This window comes from Dunckerocampus dactyliophorus, chromosome 18 (assembly GCF_027744805.1).
Source record: "Dunckerocampus dactyliophorus isolate RoL2022-P2 chromosome 18, RoL_Ddac_1.1, whole genome shotgun sequence".
In the NCBI taxonomy this organism is placed as follows: domain Eukaryota; kingdom Metazoa; phylum Chordata; class Actinopteri; order Syngnathiformes; family Syngnathidae; genus Dunckerocampus; species Dunckerocampus dactyliophorus.
The window spans coordinates 5,775,462-5,796,152 of NC_072836.1; the positions used below are offsets into that span (position 1 = coordinate 5,775,462).

At 42.8% G+C, this 20,691-nt stretch overlaps 3 protein-coding genes across 3 annotated transcripts; 2 read left to right on the forward strand and 1 right to left on the reverse strand.

Moving 5' to 3' along the window:
- The first annotated feature begins 816 nt into the window (after window positions 1-816).
- Window positions 817-3,769, forward strand: ccdc43 (coiled-coil domain containing 43). The gene is made up of 5 exons (XM_054760263.1): window positions 817-1,022; window positions 1,358-1,451; window positions 1,616-1,751; window positions 1,833-1,882; window positions 2,099-3,769. The coding sequence occupies exons 1-5, from the start codon at window positions 849-851 to the stop codon at window positions 2,284-2,286; spliced, it is 642 nt and encodes a 213-aa protein (XP_054616238.1). The 5' UTR covers window positions 817-848; the 3' UTR covers window positions 2,287-3,769.
- Window positions 2,576-19,122, reverse strand: moto (minamoto). The gene is made up of 8 exons (XM_054760260.1): window positions 19,070-19,122; window positions 9,059-9,118; window positions 8,441-8,538; window positions 8,280-8,369; window positions 5,940-7,335; window positions 4,900-5,034; window positions 4,673-4,835; window positions 2,576-3,643 (listed from the first exon to the last, which is right to left on the reverse strand). The coding sequence occupies exons 2-8, from the start codon at window positions 9,089-9,091 to the stop codon at window positions 3,447-3,449; spliced, it is 2,112 nt and encodes a 703-aa protein (XP_054616235.1). The 5' UTR covers window positions 9,092-9,118; window positions 19,070-19,122; the 3' UTR covers window positions 2,576-3,446.
- On the forward strand, window positions 11,030-14,840 carry fzd2 (frizzled class receptor 2). The gene has a single exon (XM_054760262.1). It carries the CDS (start codon window positions 11,170-11,172, stop codon window positions 12,826-12,828), a length of 1,659 nt encoding a protein of 552 aa, XP_054616237.1. The 5' UTR covers window positions 11,030-11,169; the 3' UTR covers window positions 12,829-14,840.
- Window positions 19,123-20,691: the final 1,569 nt, after the last annotated feature.

The window sequence follows — 20,691 nt, forward strand, 5'->3', positions numbered from 1 at the left end:
CTCAAAGCTCAAAGCCTGAAAGTGAGTGCACAAGTAGTTTTGCGCTGCAATCAAAACATGCATTTTCAGTGAAACACTGGGGGGGGGGACTTATGGCAGGATCCCAATAAGACTGCAAATGCAGAGCATTTTCTAAATTAAATAGACAGCAAATATTCTTTATATTTGACATTATTAGTAAACCTTCTGGGGACTATGCAGGAGATTCATTCACAATGACTACTTTACACGTGAATCTATTTTATCCAGTAACACCAACACAACGAACATCATGTAGCATGGGCCTGTGCAAGATGTACTTTTGTCTATATACTGTATTTCTTGGCATATTAGTCAAAAAGATCCACCCCATAAAACAGAATGAAACATATGTTTAAGATATTTACATTTAAGATATCTTAAATCCACCCAACTAGGCTGTATTAATAAGATGGTTGTTGACTTGTGAAGTTCTAGCTGATGCACACAGGTGGTTTTCTCTCATTTTACACTTGCAGGGCAGCAGCTGAGGATTTAGCACCTCGTGAAATACATTACTGAGTATAATCAATCATACTGTATATATGATATAATGTGTTTTCATAGCCCCTGGTAGTCACTGCTGCACTCGTTTGTAAATTTCCAAAGAATGTACATTCTGCCTGCTTTTAAAATATAGTCAGGGAAATCCGTTTTCATGTGTATTACAGTACATGACGTAAAGAAGATGTTACCTGGCTGTTTGTATCCACGTCGTCGTCACTGACGGTAGGGTCAGACTGGCCTCACATTTTTATGCCGCTTCATATTTACGTACAGGCGCTGTACAGGACAGCCGCGAGCCGGTTAAAGACCCCCGAAAAGCCAAGATGGCTGCGCCCATGGCAGACGCCGGGGAGTTTGAAAGTTGGCTAAATGAGCGTCTCGATTCACTAGAAGTGGACCGAGAGGTGTACGGCACCTACATTTTAGGAGTGCTGCAAGAGGAGGAGAGTGACGAGGAGAAAGGGGACGCGCTTCAAGGGATTTTATCCGCATTTCTGGCGAGTAGCGACGCCCTCATGTTGCACGTAGCCAATTGATACCGCTTTTACGATGTCTGTTGTTATTTATGGAACATAGCAGATACACTAACAACCTTTCCAACTATAGAAATGTTTTTGTAGTCTTTAAAAGCCAAACCCGATCAGTGCCAGCGTTTCAAAGTAGAGCAAATCCAACAAATAAGTGTATCATTGTGGTTGTTGTAGGTGTACCCCACTGCAAATTACAACCACTGTAGAATAAACACGGCCTGATGTTTAACCCTGATGTTTTATGCTTTTATTGTCATGTATTGTCATTGAGCACCTGACATAAAAGTCCACGATGTGTACAGGATGAGGACACACTGGAAGATGTCTGCAAAGAAATTATCAAGCAGTGGGCGGAGTACTGCAGCCGCTCGGCAAACAAGAGGGACGCTGGAGACGGTAATATTATTTTATGTATGTATGTATGTATGTGTATATATGTGTATATATATATAATTCTTAGATTTATTTTTGTTAGTTTTCACCCACTCTCCAGTTAAGCAGCCTCTCAGTTCTAAATAATGGGGAAAGTGCAATTGAGCTGCATGCTTTGTCTCTGCCAGTTGAGGTCCAGGCCATCGCCAGCATGATCGAGAAACAAGCTCAGATTGTGGTAAGACAAAAAGAAGTGACAGAGGAGTCCAAGAAGAGGAAAGAGGCCCTCTTGGCACAGTATGCCAACATTACAGACGAAGAGGAATATCCTGATCATTTAATTAACAATGACAAGCTTGCAATTAATGAATTGTGATACCAGTTTTATTCCTTAACTTTAAACACTGAAGGGGAGGAGGAGGAGTCTCCAGATGGCAATGTCGGAAAAGACAAGTGTATCCTTTCTAAGGCCAAAAATACTGTTTGCTCCTCGCAAGTAATGACAATCACCACCTTGCACAAAAGAAATAATCAGAATGACTGGAAGTAATCCACAAAGTAGGTGAAATTGCAGTAATAAGTGAGGAGACAAGCAAGTGGGCTGTGGCAGATGATTAAACGTTAGCTTTTTTTCCTGTCCACTGTTCCTGTCCTTGACCCAAACTTGTCAGCCATGTTCAAGAACACCAACGTGGAGGAGGTCCTGAACAGGCAAAAGCAGAAGCGGGATCAGGCCCGCGAAGATGCTCAGAAGAAGAAGGAGATGGACAAGATGCAGAGGGAAAAGGACAAGCTGGCCAAACAGGACAGGAAGGAGAAGGAGAAGAAGCGCACACAGAAGGGTGAACGCAAAAGATAAAAGCAGGGGAAAGGACATTTGTAAGTGCGTGGAAAAGGGTCGGCAACATGAAAAACATTTGGGACATCGCATTCGTGTGTGTTGCTGAATGCCGAGATGAGCACTGAAATTGAGGAAAACCCGGAAATTCAGTCTTGTTTTTGAGCTAATTGGACACATTTGCCTCTTGTATTGTCACAACTGGACTTATGTGCAGTCTTTCAACTCCTTTGGCTTTTGACTGAGATGATGTAAAAATGAAACATGGTGTTCAATATCTTTTTAAAGTAATAAAACCTTTGGAGCAATTTCAGTACTTTTAATTTTGAAAGTTTACATGTACAAGCATGTAGAATGGTGAAAAACAACATAACATCATACATAAAATAATAAGGACTGGAACAATCGTAATACTGACACTCAAGCAGCTAAACGACTGAGCTGTCAACTTTAATGTCAAACTGACAAACTAATTGCTAATAAGATTGGATTCAAAGGTCGCTCGAAATGTTTGCTGTAGAGATAAAACTGCACTAAATTGTGCATGGGTTTTCTGAAAACTTTGCTAACAAAACCCAAGTGAAGTCTCAGAAGTGCCAAGCCTCTTAAGATTTTTTTTTCTTTTTATATTTCATCCAGAAAATGTTAACCTTAACTTTTCCATCTTACAGTTCACTGATAGTATTGTAGTATGACACAGTAATAATTACTTGTCATATGCTCCCTGTGGAAAAAAGTGATTGACGAGTATGAATTAAAAACATCATATTGTCTAGATATTTGATCTACCGTTGTTTAAACTGTTCCAAATAATACAGGAAAAAAGTTAATGTACTATTTTGATTATGATTCAAATAGTGGTGAGGAATAGTTGGTGATGAGTTCAACAGGTTAATAAATAATAAAGAACATAAATAGTGATGTTTAAATAAAGTTGAAATGGAGAAAGACTGGCATAAATTTAGTCGGGTCACTTCATTCATTAAATGGTGCAGCTCTTTATACAGTCCATCCACCTGAAGCCACGAGGTGTCAAAACAATTGTTATTCTGATCACCAGGTCAACAGCAATGTGTCCTTTTTAGGAAGGTGCTGCATTTAAGTTGGTATCGTGGGAATTTATCATTCTGCCATTGGGTTTAAAATTAACCACTCATGCCTGTAACTCATTTTGTTGTCCACTAGATCCTAAAAGAGTAGCCAACGTTGGGAGGAGAGAGGCAGCGGTGTGTGTGTGTCTCTTCCCTGTTTACAACCTGGTGGTCCGGCCTATTGATAGGTTCTGGCAGGCACATCTGAAGAGCGCACCACAGGGCCGTACGGAGCTTCCTGGTGGACGCCGCAAGCTCTTTCAGGCCCATGACCAACAACATGGTGTCTAGGAAAAAAGTTAGGCAGGGTAGCATTTTACACTGGCGATACAGTCCTGCCTATTTCACTTTTGGAAACTGTTGGAACTGGATATGAGACTCAGTTACCATCGAATATACTACAAGTGGTCCTAGGCTACGTACGAGTTCCGTTCCTAGACTGTGATGCAGTGCGTGTTCACACTGCAGGTCAATCACAATTTTTTTGCTCACATTCCTGTATCTGATTTTTTTCATGTCAGTGAGAAGAGTACAATTAAAAATTTTTGAAATGCGACGCAGGCCTCATTCATACGTAGATTTAAATCCAATATGAGCGCATAGATTTCACACTGCCCATAGCAACGAACGCTACCTCCGTCAACAACTGCAGCATAGAGCGAGCCTTTGCTATCACTAATCATGACAGACTTTGTGAGAGCCCGCGACTACTACTGCCTTATACTTTTACTGCCCCCAGGCAGATAATAACAGTGCTGGGTGCTATAGGCAGATCCAGCTATAGTGAAACACTAAGCCATTCTCATAACATTAGCATGTAACACTAAATGTTTCATGGACAAAGTAAAATAATAATGAAACAGTCACTTACAATGCCCGCTCCCACTGGACTTGGTTAATATGCAGGTCACATTATGTAAATGGAACATGGTTAATTTTTTTTGGGAGTTTTTTTAGAGGGCTTTTTAGTCGAAATAGGTGAATCCCATTACGTGCATTGTTAGCTGCCTCGTGCTAGCTGTTTTTCTGTCTTTAGATCACACAGAAAAGGGAAAGACGTGTGTTCATGTCTCACAGGATTGCGGATGATGGGGAAAATTCCAAAAAAGGTGCCGTTTTCCTTTAAGTAAGTAATTAATTCATGTGTGTGCATATGTAACCATGAAATGGCGAAAGTTGAAACAACATAACCTAAGGACCACCTGTATACAATTTATTTATCATGGTTTTATATACAGAGGTTTACTTCTTACACTTGTATGACACCTCCAAATATCGAAAATTGCAACATGTGAAGAGTATACAACTTGCTTTACCTCTGTCGTCTATGAGATGACCTCTGTCCCGCTGGCGCTGGGACACTTTCACAAGCTCCGAGATGCAGGACATGGCTGTGTGATGATTGTTCAGCGCCATGCAGATGTTGGCATGAAGCGGTACGTTGCAAACACACTCCATTTTAAACAAAAGGCACTCCACCTGCCATGTGACACAAGAATGTGTTGTTTTTCCTCTTGGAAAGCAATGAATCCAGTTGACTCACCCTGGATTGCTCCCTCTTCTGGTTAAATATGAGATCCTCAACTCGCAATGGGTTCGCTGGAGATCCAGGCGGGCTAGTGGAAGTCGACGGTGGCTTCCATTCCCCGGGGAATGTTTTGGCGAGAATGACCTCCGTCTGAAATGAACAACCAATCGGAATATGACAGGTAACGTCTAGTCTATTAGCTCCTTTTTACACTAGCATGACGGTCTAGAATGTTCATGTCAATTCAATGCCACACTGCAAGTGTTTTTCCGCCTTATTTTCACGTGTCACTGCATCAGCACGGAAAGTAGGGGACGAAGGTGCGATCTTCAACAGCCGACACTCACTTCTCCTGCCCCGCTATGTTGAAAGCAATTGTCACTGTCCAAAATCGACTGTATAACAGTTGACCTTGTCACGTGTGTAATTATTTGATTGTGGGATGCCGTGTTACAGTGATACTCCACATTGCTGGGCCCTGTATAATAAAAACTTGTGTAAAACTAAGATTCCTCTGTAAATACACCAGACAACCCACCGTGACCACGACCCACATGAACACAAACTAGGGATGTCTTTCAATGCCAATCACAAAAGTCAATCACCTGTGGTTAGCACTATTGCAACCCACTGCAATCCTTTCATGCAGTGTAGTGTCTTGCCCTAACTAACGTCTTAGACAGCGTCATCCTCCCACTTTCCTTCAAAACAAAAACAATAATGTCTGCCGTGTGGAACTTAACTGCCGACACAAGGCACGAAAACTATCTTGGGCGGAAACACGTTAAAAAGCTGTAATAGGGCTTGGACCGAGTGTCGTAAGTTTTCGAGGCTGTTGTTAGTACCTGTTTTTTGGGTCCCCTGGCAGTCAACGTACCTTGGAATTGTCCTGACTTTTCCCGTTTATACAGCGCCCCTGGCCAATAGCACTCATCGTAAATAATTGAAAAATGTATAATGTATAATTAAATGTCCTGGATGATCGATATTGGAATCAGCAATGTAAAACCCTGATCGGCGCATCCCTAATACAAACCCCACTTTTGTAAGCCTACCTTCTTCCACTCCTTCTCCAAGTACCGCCACTGTTCATAGCACTCATCCAGGTGGAGGTAAAGCTGCATCATGAGCATCCCTTGATTCTTTTCCAGTGAAGCTGCCAAAGCTGAACCCATGCCATAACTCTCTCCAGTGTGAGGCTTGGAGTGATTGAGTTGAGCGTACAATGCCGCAGCCCCGTGGTTGGACATCATATCAGAGGTAGTCATGCCAGAAGGGGAGCTTCCCTTAGACACAGTGTAGCTTGAGGTGAGGTTTGCCTGAGACTTGACAGGCAACCAGGAGTCACCGGCGGCATATACAAGCGGTATGAACGACAGCATGCCCCCCATGCTGTCTTCTCCAGCTGCTCTCTGCATGTTCAGCAGGAGGTCAGAGTGTGATGTCTTGTAATTCTCTGTCACGTGACTGTTGATTTGGGGCCTTTCTCCAAACGAGCCAGACATCCTCTTCCTTTCCTTCTGCATCTGTGGTTTCATCTTGTGCTGCTGGCTGCGGTGATTTGAAAACTGGTGCATGTTTCTATTTATCCTATTTTGGTACTGGTTTGGGGGATTTAGGGATGTGACGTTGGGTTTTGTTTGCAGGAAATATTCATTTTCATTGCCAAACCCTGACAATCCTTGAATGTTGTGATGCTTGAATGTTGGTTTGCCCACTTTGCCATTTCTGCCCCTTGTCATGCTCCACAATTCTCCCTCCAACTGTTTTTGGGTGTGCACTGGTGGCATTGTCTGGATCGGTATTTTCCATTGTCCAGCCATGCTTTCTTCGGGGTGTTCTGTCTTTATTTGCATGTTTGGAAAACCTCTAGAATGTCCTCTGTCAGGCTCATCAGCCATGGGTGACTTGAAACCAATTACCAATTGGTTCATGTCTTCCGGGAGGTACTGCTCAGTATTAGTCATGGGCTTTGCACTCCTTCCATTGCAGTGGCCTTCAGAGTAAAGATCAAATAAAGAGCTGCACATCTCGCTTTGCTGCTGAAAGACATCGCTGATTTGAGGGAAGTCGTTAACAGGCCAATGATTTGCTTGCTGCAAATCAGCTGACAGGTCATACTCGCTGGGCGACATCTGCGATAAGATGTGGTTTCCTGTTTTGAGAATGGGAAGACCTGGTGGCAGCCTCCAGGGAGGACTGAAGAGGCTGTCTCTGTCTCCATTAGGAACACAAACATGCCACTGCTGATTAGCAGAACTGCCATTGGGCTGCTGAGGGATCTGGCCATTTTTGCCCGCCAACTCCACTTGTCCTTGAAGGAAAGCCTCGCTGGGAACATAGTTAGGAAGAAAAGTGGCGCTGTCTTGTGTATTCTCTGATTGGAAATATGTCGAAAACTCTTCTGTCGAAGACTTTGTACACCAAAGAGAGCTTCCAGTAGGTGAGTTTCTACAAGAAAAAATATAAACCTGATACATTATGTTTTTAGAGGGGCCCAGGGGACTGGATTGGATGACCATCATTTAACATCTCTTGGGAGATTCACTCAATTTAATTTAAAAAAACCCCCACTATAAACGCTATAAAGGTTCATTTGTAACTCAAAATATCACACGAGTCAAAGCCATATCACTCATCTTTCTGTATTGTGTTTATATATTAAACTACACGTAACAACTGAATTTGCATATCTGCTGATTCCCATACTATTCCGATACCAAAGCTCTATTTGCTTTAATATTATTGCCATTGTGCCGTCTACAGACGCTCCTCCTCCTCATCAATCACTTTATTGAACAAAACAGGTTACTGTCGGCCGCAACCACACCAAAAGAATATCAGCAAATGTAGATGTCTCCACAAACACACAAGCGCTCGGCCTGACGGGTTCACGGCTTCACAGACAGTCGGACAACACAGAACTCTTAACTCTACACCAGAAGTTTTGTGTAGAGTTTGTGAAGTCCGACTGTTTAGTGTGGCCATGAACACATCAGGTGGCGTGCTTATGTGTGTGTGGAGACATCTATGTGTGCTGATATTCTTCTAGCTACATTTGCTGATATCCTTTTGGTGTGGTTGCGACCAACATTAACCTGTTTTGTTCCTCGACGCCCTCTCGTCATTCTTATAGCGTAGTCGCTACAATAATAACATTAAAGTGGTGTGAGTGACGAGGACGGTTGAAGTGCATGCGTGGTGACAGCTATGTTTGCTCATACTCATTTGGCTACGTTTGCCTACTTTTGTAGCTACATTTGCTGACAACATTAAAGCACAGACATGGCCCATGGCTCGGAAATCTCCACAGGTGGTATCAGAACCCTATATCAATACTGGTAACAACTGTCATCAGATACACTGAGGAGCATGTCCCTCAAAATACAACATACCGGCTTTGGACACCACCTTCATCCAAAATATTGGACACTAACCCCTGTAGATCAGTCTCCTCTTCGGCTTCACTTCTGTCAGGGATTTCCCTTGAGGAGGAAGAAAGATCCTATCATTTTATAATAATAAATACACTACAGTTTAAGTAATTGTCCTATACCTGCTCTTAATGCTGTTCACAACACAATCCTTGAGTTCATAGGAATCATTGTGACCACTGCGAGACCATAGCGTGAACGCCCCCATGTCTGGTACGTCCTGCAGACAAAAACCCGAAGTGGAAGCAACAATATTGGCATCGTCTCCATTTACACTTGCTTGTAACAAGAAAAAATGGCAACACTCAATCATGCAGTGGTGAGCACGTCTGCCTCATCTGGGTTCAAGTCTCCGTTGGAACATCTCTGTGTGAGGTTTGCATGATCTCCAGTTTCCTAGCTTCCGCATCCCAAAACCATGCATGGTAGTCTAATTGGAGACCCTTTTTGTCCATTGGTGTTGTCTACATGTGCCTGAGCATAACATGTATATTTTGGGAATGGGGGAGGAGCCCGGAGTACCCAGAGACTCAAACCTGGATCTCCAGAATGTGAGGCAAACCACTAAAATAATAATTCAAAATTTGTTATTGCGTTCATGTTTGGATTGAAGCCAAAAGGAGATCAACTTCCTTTTCAGATCATGATAACGAGTGACAAGTTACATGACAAGTATGAGTTACATAAGTGTAGTTACTGTACTGTACTGCACTGTATGTGTGTCATATATGACAGTTTACCTGACGCTGGACCTTGCGAGTGAAAGATGCCATTCTGGACCTCTTCCCTCGAACTTGACTCTGTTATTACAACACCAATCGGTCAAACACATCATAATAGTTACAGAAATCTTTATCCTCACACGATCAACAGCTGACAGCTGGTTTTTGGAAGACATTCTTTTTCTTTTTTTTCCTTGGCGTCATTGCGGAGAACTCGATGGCGGCCATATTGGCTGACTTAATATCTGATAGCTAATTTAGACGCCATCAATGGCTAAGGTGGACAACAATTTTGGATCATATTCGGGCAGTTTTACGGAGATTATGAACACAATGATGATCTTAACGCGACTTCAAACCAATCCCGGATGAACCTACCTGGACACTTAATGTTACATCAATTTATTGAGATGTCCTAAATTTGTATTATCGCCGAAGTGCAAAGAAGCCCCACCCTTTTTGGGGGGGCGGGGGGGATATTGTTTCTCCTAAGCCCATTGGTCACATCTGCTGTCCAATTAACGTCAGGGTGGTGCCTCAATCGCTTAGCAACATCTGCTGGCCACGCCCTGTTATGTGGCAATGCAAACGTTATTGATTGCCAATCTTTAAATAAATAATGGCAATATATTTGGAAAATATTAGGAATAATCTCTGTGACGCACATACTAATAATAGCATAACGATTGACATACCAGGGAAACCGGATGAGTGCATCACATTGTTACTTCCGCATTGCTAAGCGTTTATTTGCATACACTAAGAGTGGGGGGTGTTTGCAGTTGTTGAGCCTATTTGATATAAATAAAGATTGCAAGAGTGATTATATTTGTATTAAATGCATCACAAAATATACTTACATTTACACAAACTTTTGTGGGGGTATTTTTGGTTTGTTGTGCACATTAAGGACAATTTTAATACAATAATATAGTTAACAAATGTGTTTTAACAGTTAATTTAATTATAATTACTTTACTGACATTACTGCAAGTAAGTAGTCATTTTGTGTATTTGCACTTGTTTAACATTTGTACTTTTACTTAAGTATGTTTTTGGTACTATCTTACAATTATAAGTGAAATACTTGTAATAAATGTATAACAAAATATACTAAACATGTGAAATGTTTGTGATGATATGTAACTATGTTTGCTTAGGTTTTCTGTGCTATTCCACATTTTCAATTAAAATGCGAGTAAAAGGGGAATGAATGCACCTGAAAACAGTAGTGAATGATGGTAACCAACCACCTGGTGCCAAATTCTGCAGGAAAATTATGAATTATATTATTATTACATGTAATAATAATAAAATAATTCATCATTTTCAGAAAATGACAATGAAATGATGCCAGTAGTGTCCTTTATTGATGCAACACCTTTAGGAATTAAAGTGCACTTAAACTTTGCACCACCTTGGTACCCCCCCACCTGGAAAAGTACTTTTACTGAGTTCATTTAAAATATATTAATTTTATTGAATAGATTTTGAAACCTGTAGTTTTACTTGCACTTGAGTAAGATTTCGAGAGAGCAGACGTTTAATGTTCTTTCCATCTCGATTTATTGTTGAGCTAAATTATCTCTTGCCTTATGGTCATTTTAATGATGTGGACTATGAATCACATGAACACTAGGTGGGGACCTTCCCCGCCTCATCTATCCATGCACAAACTAGTACTTCTGGTTAGGCCACGCCATCCAGCTGTTGCGTCAAGTTGGAACAGTATACCACCTTGTCCTAATGGCTTCTTCAAAATAAAAATAAAACAATTTCGAAGTCGATGCAACAATCTATTCGTCGTTGTCTGAGTTGGTACCGTCCCCACATTTATTTTATTTGGGAACAGTAACAACTGTAAAGGATGTTTTTACCTGAAAAAAAAATGTGTTTTCGCATGTGTGGCGCTGATGCGCTTTTATTTTGACGACATTTACCGGATGTTTAAGTTCTCGTTGAAGTGAAGCGGCAGGAGTGACAGAAGAATAGGAGTTTTGAAGGAGAAAAAAGTTCGAAGCAAAGAGAGAACACAAAGAGGACGACGCTCGGGTGTAAACCATTAGACTTTGCAGCTTTGGATGTTCGTAGTTTCTTTAAAGACTGCTTGATGAGTGCAAGTGAATTATATGACTGAAGTGACTAAAGTTGGCGAGATGTTTCTCTCCGGGACCTGGACTGTTCTTCTGCTGCCTGTGCTGATTTCAGCCCAGTACCAGGGGGACCATGGAATTGTCATCCCTGAGCATGGATTTTGTCAACCCATCTCCATTCCCCTGTGCACAGACATCGCCTATAACCAAACCATCATGCCCAACTTAGTGGGCCACTACAACCAGGAGGACGCAGGGCTGGAGGTGCACCAATTCTACCCTCTGGTGAAGGTACAGTGCTCCCCGGAGTTGAAGTTCTTCCTGTGTTCCATGTATGCGCCCGTGTGCACCGTCCTGGAGAAGGCCATCCCCCCATGCAGGTCGATCTGCGAGAGGGCCAAACAGGGCTGCGAGGCGCTCATGAACAAGTTCGGCTTCCAGTGGCCGGACCGTCTACGCTGCGAAAACTTCCCAGTCCTGGGGGACGGTCAGATCTGCGTGGGGCAGAACGACTCGTCCGCTGCCACCGTCCCACCCTTGCCCGTTCCGGGTACGCAGGACCTCTCTGTGGTCTCCGGCCAAGACAGGACCTTCCGGTGCCCCAATGTTCTCAAGGTGCCCCCCTATTTGAACTACATGTTCCTGGAGGAGAAGGACTGTGCAGCTCCTTGCGAGCCCTCCAGGGGCGGCGGGTACATGTTCTTCACAGACAAGGAGATCCACTTCTCCCGCATTTGGATTCTGGTCTGGTCTGTGCTTTGCTGTGCATCCACATTATTCACCGTCACCACTTATTTGGTGGACATGCAGCGTTTTAGATACCCCGAGAGGCCCATCATCTTCTTGTCTGGCTGCTACACCATGGTGTCCATCGCTTACATTGCTGGCTTCTTCCTGGGGGACAAAGTGGTGTGCAATGAGAGTTTCAACCCAGACGGCTACAAGACCATCGTGCAGGGAACCAAAAAGGAAGGCTGCACCATCCTCTTCATGATGCTTTACTTCTTCAGCATGGCCAGCTCCATCTGGTGGGTCATCCTGTCCCTCACCTGGTTCCTGGCCGCAGGCATGAAGTGGGGCCACGAGGCCATCGAGGCCAACTCGCAATACTTTCACCTGGCGGCCTGGGCGGTGCCGGCCGTCAAGACCATCAGCATCCTGGCAATCGGGCAGATCGAGGGCGACGTGCTGAGCGGCGTTTGCTTCGTCAGCCTCAGCAACTTGGACCCCCTGCGAGGCTTCGTGCTGGCCCCACTCTTCATCTACCTCTTCATCGGCACCTCCTTCCTCCTGGCTGGCTTTGTGTCGCTCTTCCGCATCCGCACCATCATGAAGCATGACGGCACCAAAACGGAGAAGCTGGAGCGCCTCATGGTGCGCATCGGTGTCTTCAGTGTGCTCTACACCGTGCCCGCCACCATCGTCATCGCCTGCTTCTTCTACGAGCAGGCCTTCCGCCCACATTGGGAGCGCAGTTGGGTGAGCCACAGCTGCCGGAGCCTGGCCATCCCGTGCCCGACGCAGACGGGACCCCGCATGACCCCGGACTTCACCGTCTACATGATCAAGTACCTCATGACGCTCATTGTGGGCATCACATCCGGGTTCTGGATCTGGTCCGGGAAGACGCTGCACTCCTGGCACAAGTTCTACACCAGACTGACAAACGGCAAACACGGTGAGACCACCGTGTAGGATGAAGTGGGGACGCCGCGTGCTTTTTGCCGCACTCATTTGTGATTTAACGGCGGAAGTGGATGTTCTTCAGCGTCACAAAGCGTTTGGGTTTGACCAAACAGCGAGCTGGATTAACAGCGCCCGAGCGGGACGGTCTGACTGAACAAAAAACATGGCCAAGGTCGCCATGTGCTGAAATGCTACCTTCCTCCTCCTCCTCCACTTCCTCCATTAGCATTTCACTTGTAATTAAATCCAACTGTACATAATATTTGTAAAAACATGACAAAAATCTATATATTTGTATTTAAAAGTAACCTCCTTAACTGTCAAGTGTATCTGCTTCAGTTTTGCACTGCCACAAAACTCAAATAGATTTCTTTTGTTTTGTTTTTTCTTTGTTGGAAATATTAGTAACTATATTGAAAGCAGATCCATAAAAGGCAGATGTTACGATTACAGGTTGAAAAAAAAAAAGACATGTAGTCACTTTATCATGAAGCTACTAAATAGTCATGTGTAGTTCACTAACAAATGATTGTATACGAAATATGGGTCTTAATGCTTTCTACGTGTCTGCCACTGATGTTAAATACTCAATAGATGTCATGCATTTATACATTTTACATCATATTTTCTCTTGTTTTCAGTGCTGCAATGTCAAACGGACATTGAATGTGGCGAGACTAAATCAGAGGTTGGCTGTAGTTGAGATGCCAAATTATAGCCTTTGTCCAAACACATTATTTAGACTCTCTGGGCATTGAATTGATTGCAACACGGCTATTCGGGTTGTCTTGAAAGACTAGATAGGACAGCTTTAGTCCTATCTAGTCTAGTCTTTAGTCCTGTCTTGTCTTTGAGAATGAACTAACAACGCCTGCTCAGATGAAAGGCGTTACGAGTCCTAACAACAATGAGCATGTGACACATCGGACTAGAGCTGTCCTATCTAGTCTTTGAGCATGAACTGATGAAGTCTTTCATCTGAGCAGGCTTCATCGGTTGATGCTCAAAAACCAGACAGGACAAGGCTAGATAGGAGTCTGCTCAGATGAGAGGCTTCCATCAGTTCATGCTGAAAGACTAGATAGGATGGCTCTAGTCCGATGTTGTGTCACATGCTCTATGTTGTTAGGACTAGTAGCACCTCATCCAAGCATGCTTCATCAGTTCATGCTCAAAGACTGGATGGGATAGGACTAGATAGGACTGATGAAGCCTACTTGGATGAGAGGCTTCATCAGTTCATGCTCAAAGACTAGATAGGACAGCTCTAGTCCAATGTTGTGTGTGTCCCATGCTCCGTGTTGTTAGGATTATTATTGTTGACTAGGACTATTAACCAGGCTTCATTGGTTTTTGGTCAAAGACTAGACAGGACAGTTCTGGATAGGACCACAGCCGTCCTATCTAGGCTTGTAAGACAATCTGAACAGTCCAGTTGCGATTGATTCAGTGACCTTCGTGAATGAGAATATTCACTGTCATTATTTGGATTATTTGAGAACACACTTGTTGCGTATGAATGCTTGGCATCTTGGTGCAGTCGTAATGTCGCCATGTATAAAAAATGTCAGTTGCATGATATAACCAAATTTGTCGCGACATTTTAGTGGGATTTTGTATGATGTACTGTAGTATAGCTTTAATTCTGTTAAGGAGCATTATGGAAAAAAATACGCACATTTAAATAATGGCCAGATATAACGTTTTCGATGCAGAATGTCAGCTATATTTGTGGATTATGTCACAGATTTGTGCAATTTCCTACTAAAAAATGATGCAGAGATGGTTCATATACTGAATGTTCCTCCATATGTTTTCCTATGATTAAATCCAGTTAACTAGTACCTGAACACCTTTGTCCTGGAATGTGAATACCTTCTGAATTTCCCCTTTAAACAAATGAATCTCTGGATTTTTGTGTCATTTTTACAATTATTGAGGATCCAATGTCACAGTAAGGGTTCATTTACTGTTCTATGGTTATCGTCACACTTTCTGTGCCATCATTGGTACCCTTCTGTCTTGGCATCACAAAAAATACATACATACAATAAGTAACATTCTAACCTTAAATGTCATACGAGTGTACACATAATTTAACTACTGTATAATAAAACTACTCATAGTAGTACCAAGTAGTATCACGCTTTTAAAGGTTCAACTGTGTTTAAATTGTTCATGATTAAAACAGAAGGCCCCTGGGATAGTTGTTTATTAATATTTTATTCCAGTAATATTTAAAAATTCCCAACTGTCATACAAGTGTGCAAATAAACGACACACTTTATAATAAAACTTAAATCAATAGTAATAGCAGTAATACAAATGAAACATTTCCATGCTAGTCATGAGCCGTTTGAGCTACATGCTCTTCATGTTAGCATCTGCATATTAAAGTACATTTGTGTGTAAGTATTTTTTTAATATTGAGCAGCCAGACACTTTTCTACATGGCAGTGTAATGGAAGTTTTTTTTCTCAGATTCATCACAATTTTCCTCTTTACCATTCACAAAATGTATTTTAAACAAAAAGGTAAACACGGACATATTTTGCAGACTTCAGTCGAGCCTCAAATTTGCCCTTGAAGGTTTTACTTGATTTGAATTGTTAATGGCAGCCAGAAGGCCCCTGGAATTATTGTTTATTAACAATATAGATATATGTTTTAAGGAATATTTTATACTTCCTGTTGTACAAGTCTAGACTACAAATAAGTTGGCCACTGTATAATAAAGTTTAAATCAAGTAAAAGTACTCACATTTTGAAGTAACACAAATGAAAAATTGTGTCATCTGTGGCAAGCTTTCCATGCTAGTCTTTAGACATTCTTTTAGCTACATGCTACTTATGTAAAATAGCTCAGATACATTCTTGTGTAGTTAATTTTTTAAAGATATCCAGCAACCATTAAAGTTTTATTACTGGTTGTATGGTTATCATCACATTTTTTTCAAATTCCCCCCCCAAAAAACAGACATACTTTTTTAATCGAGCCCCAAATTGTGCGTTTTTCTTTACATTTGTCTTTGAAGGTCAGTAAAGTTTTATATCTGGTTCTATGGTTACCATCGCACTTCTTCAATTGAAAAAAAAGACGTTAAACGTGGACATATTTTTACAGAAAACAATCGATCCATCTCCAGATTGTGGAATTTGTGCGACATTTGTCTTTGTAGGTCCGGTTCTATGGTTACCATCACACTTTTTCAATTTAAACACAATTAAAAGTTCAACCGGAACATATTTTTACAGAAAATTTCGATTGAGCCCCAAATTGTGTAATTTTTGGGATATTTGCCCTTAAAGGCCAGTTAAATTTTAGTTCCGGTTCTATGGTTACCATCACACTTTTAACTGGGACATATTTTTACACAAGATTCAGGTTTAGCCCCAAATTGTGCAATTTTGTGGACATTTTCCTTAGACAGAAGGCCTCTGGGAAAGCGTGTGAAGGTGGTTGTGAGAACGTGACCTCTCCAAATGGTGGGTCGCCTCACACATAACACCACCAAGTGCAAAAAAAAGAAAGAAAAGAAAAAAAAAAACAGCCCCTTTTGTTCGGGAGGCCGCGGTTAAAACAACACAGGGATCATCTGGCGAGGAACGCCTGCGCCATCGGATAGGCGTGAAAGCGTTCCCTCCTGCCTGCTCGCCCGCCTGTTTGTTGGAGGGAAGAGAAAAAAAACAAGGTGGTTTCAGCGTTACTCTGCTGCCAAGCTGGAATCCCCCAAGCCGCCGCGCTGCTTGACTGAAATGGAACCATCTCTGCGGTGATGTCATGAAGGGTGTGTGTTTGGGTGTTGTTGGGAAGCTGATCCTCTCGCCTCGGAGGCAAGAGGAGTGGGGGGAGCGGTGTACCATTGTGTGTAATCATATTACGTTTACTCGTAGGCGCTCATAATGGCCGAGGTATTCCTATACGCTCTCTCATGACCTGCTGGACAAGAGCGTCTTTCTTGTGTCCTTATCTCCTATCTGGGCTTGGCCTGCAGATGGGCTGCAACAACAGACGGTTAGAGCTGATGAAAGCTAGGAACAAGAGATGGAACCAAGGGTGGGGGGTGTTTGAGACATAAATCAACCTGTGCCTCTCTATTCTAGCTCTATTCCCCCCACCCACCCCTCTCCCCGGCCTCCTTTTCCTCCCTCTCTGCGCTCAGATGAATGGGGGGAATGTGGGTGAGTCAGTGGAGCGGCGCTAGGCCCGGGCCGACACTGACAGACGGTCTCCAGTGCGCCGCTCACTTCAAAGTCCTGCTGAAACCTGACTAGCTCCTTGTAAACAGTGACGCCTGAAGCCCCCCGAGCCGCCCCCTCCCCTCACACTTCCTGCGCTTAACTCAACTTAATGGCTGGCTTGTTTGGCTTTGCACCCAAGCGGAGCGGCGAGCGGGAGAAGGGCGCCGAGAGGGATTGTTCGAGGCGCATGGGTGGAAAACCTGCGTTTCAGTGGGTGTAGAAAAGGGAACACGCCCTTGTTGGAGTAGTAGTTGTTTCCTGGCGTAAAACAATGACAGCACTATAAATAATTCCCCATAAAAAAATTAGAATTAGATCTGTTCCAGAGTCAAACTGTCACTGTGGACTCATGAAAAAATTAGAACACACGCATGAAGGCTTCTACTACTGAACTGTTGTACACATATGGAAGAAAATTTGTCAAAACGTGCGCCCCTACTGTGCTGCCTGTGCTGTTAGTTTTCAGACAAATACAACACATGGCAGCGCTGTTATTAAACCCCATAAGTGGGATTGACCTGAAATTTCTCACTCTCGCTATAACTTTAGGGTGTTTTTTCGAATCATCACAAAATTTGGTACATGCATTTCGGGGTTGACAAACACATGCGTGCATTGTGCATTAATTGAGCAAGATTGGTCGAAAAACATGGCCGCTATCAAGCAAGACGTCTTTGCAAGGACACGGGCGGGACTTAGCAACTAATTGTCCATAAGTCATTGAGTAACAGTCCAGCCCTGTACACACCCGGGCTCGAAACTACACATCCCCACTGATTGAGAGTTAAGTCGAGCAGCACAAGCCAACGGGCCCTCGGCTGTCAACTCATTGTCCAGAGCAGCTCTTAAGGTGTCAGGGAGTGAGGTTTACACAATCCCACAGCCGCACTAGCTGGCATGTCATTAGTCCAATGATTCTAAAACTTTGAGGATATCTGTATTCTATGTATGCTAGCATGTCGCCCAAAGGATTTTGACCACAACCCATAAGGGGCGCCCCTAATGTAATTTACAGTCTTTTACTAGCATGGCGGTACTGAACTTCACTTTGGTGTATTGTATAATCTTGTCTTGTGCAACTTTTGAGGCATTTCTCCGTAGAATTTTGCCTCAAATGACAAATTTAATGACCTTTGGGTGCAATTTTTGCAGTTTCTCGTGCAAAAGCGCTCCAAATGTGTGAGATCACCTGGGCATCTCTCGTACACAGCCCCACTTTTCGGTCACTCCACACACTTTCAATGGGATTCCGGTCTGGGTCATTCAAAAATTTGTGGTATCAACTGGAGATTCCAGATTTAAAGGGAAACTGAACTTTTTTGGGAATTTTGCCCACCATGCACAATCTTAATGTTTATGTTCATCTTTATGATAAAAAGGATTACGTTCCTTTTCAGTTTCAGCTTTCAAGGAGACATTTCAGGGTAAAATAAACCAGTATTTGTAGTTCCAGTTGAAGAAAACAACCACCACAGTCAGTATCAGTATTGTGTTTTGCAAAAAAACATACATTTTTGGGACTAAGTTCAACTTTTGTTGGACCAACACTTTGTTTTTGGAGAACTTTTTTAGCCTGCGTTGCACATTTTTGCAGCATAAAATCACGGCATGGTTATTATTATTATTATTGTTGTTATTGTTGGGTTTCCCGTGACATCACATCCGGTTGTTGTCAGCGCCGCATCAAAGAGATGGAAACAAGCGTATTCGTTTCCAGAAAGTCATGTAAAATCAGAGCAAAAACACCGCATAGATGCGCCGTTCTCGCATGTGGGAATCGTTTAAATATATATTTCGGAAAACGTTATTATTAAGATAGTCCATCATAACCGGATGTTCAGGAAACACCGAGAAGCTACCTTTTTCGGCGTTTGCTAACCAGCTGTGGCTCGCGTCGAGTGGGGCCGAGTAAACACAATCCAGTTTACAGTGAAACACAAGAAGCACAATTTATACTAAAATCAAAGTGAAAACATTGTTGGAACTGGTAAATGTGAAATGCAGCCACCTGGAAGAATGTCCAGCGATGCTCCACGGAGAGCTTGGAAGTGAGGCTTGCTAGCTAGTTCGCTAGCTTCTAGCATCCCGGAAATAGCACGTTACATTAGGGTGAAAATTGGCTATGGAGCTCAAACAGGGCAGCTAAGCAATGAAGGAGACATACAGTAATGTATTCATGCACACTGATTGTGTGTAAGAACGCAAATTGACATGTTACAAGCAACATTTTCATTTTGTCTGATGTAGGAGAGACACAAAAGTGAGTAAAAGCAACTTAATTATGTTTACAACTACTAATAAACGTGACTCTTGGTTTGTTGATTTAAAATTGGCCATCTCTTCATCAAAATAAAATGATTTTAATATTTTATCTCAGCCACCGCCTCTCAAAGTCTAGACAGTGTAAGAATTATATCCGGACTCGCTTCCAGCCTCCACCCTTTATCTTGCAGTTGTTTAATTTATCACACAACGTTCTTCCATCACACCTTCTGACACACTGACAGGTAAGTGACCGAGTCCGAATGAGGCTTGAGTGTAATGAGTAGTAATTTAATAAAGATTAAGAAATACTGTATTCATGTTTTAGATCCTGCTCTGTAAAAGTGGTAAAGATCTACCCCGGTGGCATGTCGCCTCGCGCATGTGTGATTCATGGGTTCGTAGAGCTCTGCTGTTGTGCCGCGGGAGCTGACTGCACACTGACGACTCGTGACTGTTTTGGGGTGGGGCGGGGTGGACCGCTCACCAGCACTCGCTGCTGCTCAGTGAGAAAAGAAACTGCAGAACAAAGTGTGCTTTCACTTTAAAGTCCTCAAATACCAGAAAACTCTCCAACGGCGCCAGAAAAAGTCGCTAGATTTGTCAATAGTCGCTTTTGCGAAAATATGTTGCCAAGAAGGTTTGGAATGTCGCCAGATTTACCGACAAAGTCGCTAAGTTGGCAACGCTGTTTTCGACTGCCTTGTTTTCAACAATTTTCCGTCTTCGTGCATCACGCCATGTACACTCACACAACCGGAGCGAATAATTTCAACGACATGCACCTTTAATCGCTTTAAACTCCAAAATATTGCACAAACTGAGTGTGTACGTGGCCGTAGCTTACGCTTGCCCTCGTCTGCTCACCCGAACTGCCTCTAGGTTGAAACCCAGCATTTACTGCAGCAACTAAATTGCAATTTTGACGGCTTTAACAGACTACAAATATAACACAAAACAAACGTAACTCTGAATTGCTCCCTTTGTTGAGGTGGGCCCATCTTTACAAGAAGCAAAAAGCACTTCATCCTGTGATGCCCGCTGAACTAAGCACTAGTGAGTTGCAGTGCATCATGCTCACGATGTCACGCATGATGACGGTGTGAGCTTCGACAAGCATGTTTTATGGACAAATAGGGAGAGATTTTAATAGGTAGTTTACACAAAAAGCAAACGGACCCCCGTAACGCTACAGCTGCTCTCTCAGCACTAGTAAGTTAAAGTACACATCTCTTTTTGTCATACCACAGCTTAGTTTGGTGCTGGCCTTCCACTACAATACATACTTGTAGCTTTTCTATCATGAAGGAAATTTGGTTTGCAGTCAGGAATAAAACATGAGCGGACACACGAGCAAGACGCCATCTT

Excerpts from the sequence above, each read along its gene's own strand:
- moto (XM_054760260.1), bottom strand. The coding sequence starts at position 9,091 with ATGGCATCTTTCACTCGCAAGGTCCAGCGTCAG. Across the intron at positions 5,035-5,939 it reads TGGAGAAGGAGTGGAAGAAG|ACGGAGGTCATTCTCGCCAA; the intron begins GTAGGCTTACAA and ends TGTTCATTTCAG. Across the intron at positions 4,836-4,899 it reads AGAAGAGGGAGCAATCCAGG|GTGGAGTGCCTTTTGTTTAA; the intron begins GTGAGTCAACTG and ends GTCACATGGCAG.
- fzd2 (XM_054760262.1), top strand. The coding sequence starts at position 11,170 with ATGACTGAAGTGACTAAAGTTGGCGAGATGTTTCTCTCCGGGACCTGG.
- ccdc43 (XM_054760263.1), top strand. The coding sequence starts at position 849 with ATGGCTGCGCCCATGGCAGACGCCGGGGAGTTTGAAAGTTGGCTAAAT. Across the intron at positions 1,752-1,832 it reads AACATTACAGACGAAGAGGA|TGAAGGGGAGGAGGAGGAGT; the intron begins ATATCCTGATCA and ends AACTTTAAACAC. Across the intron at positions 1,883-2,098 it reads CAATGTCGGAAAAGACAAGT|CCATGTTCAAGAACACCAAC; the intron begins GTATCCTTTCTA and ends CAAACTTGTCAG.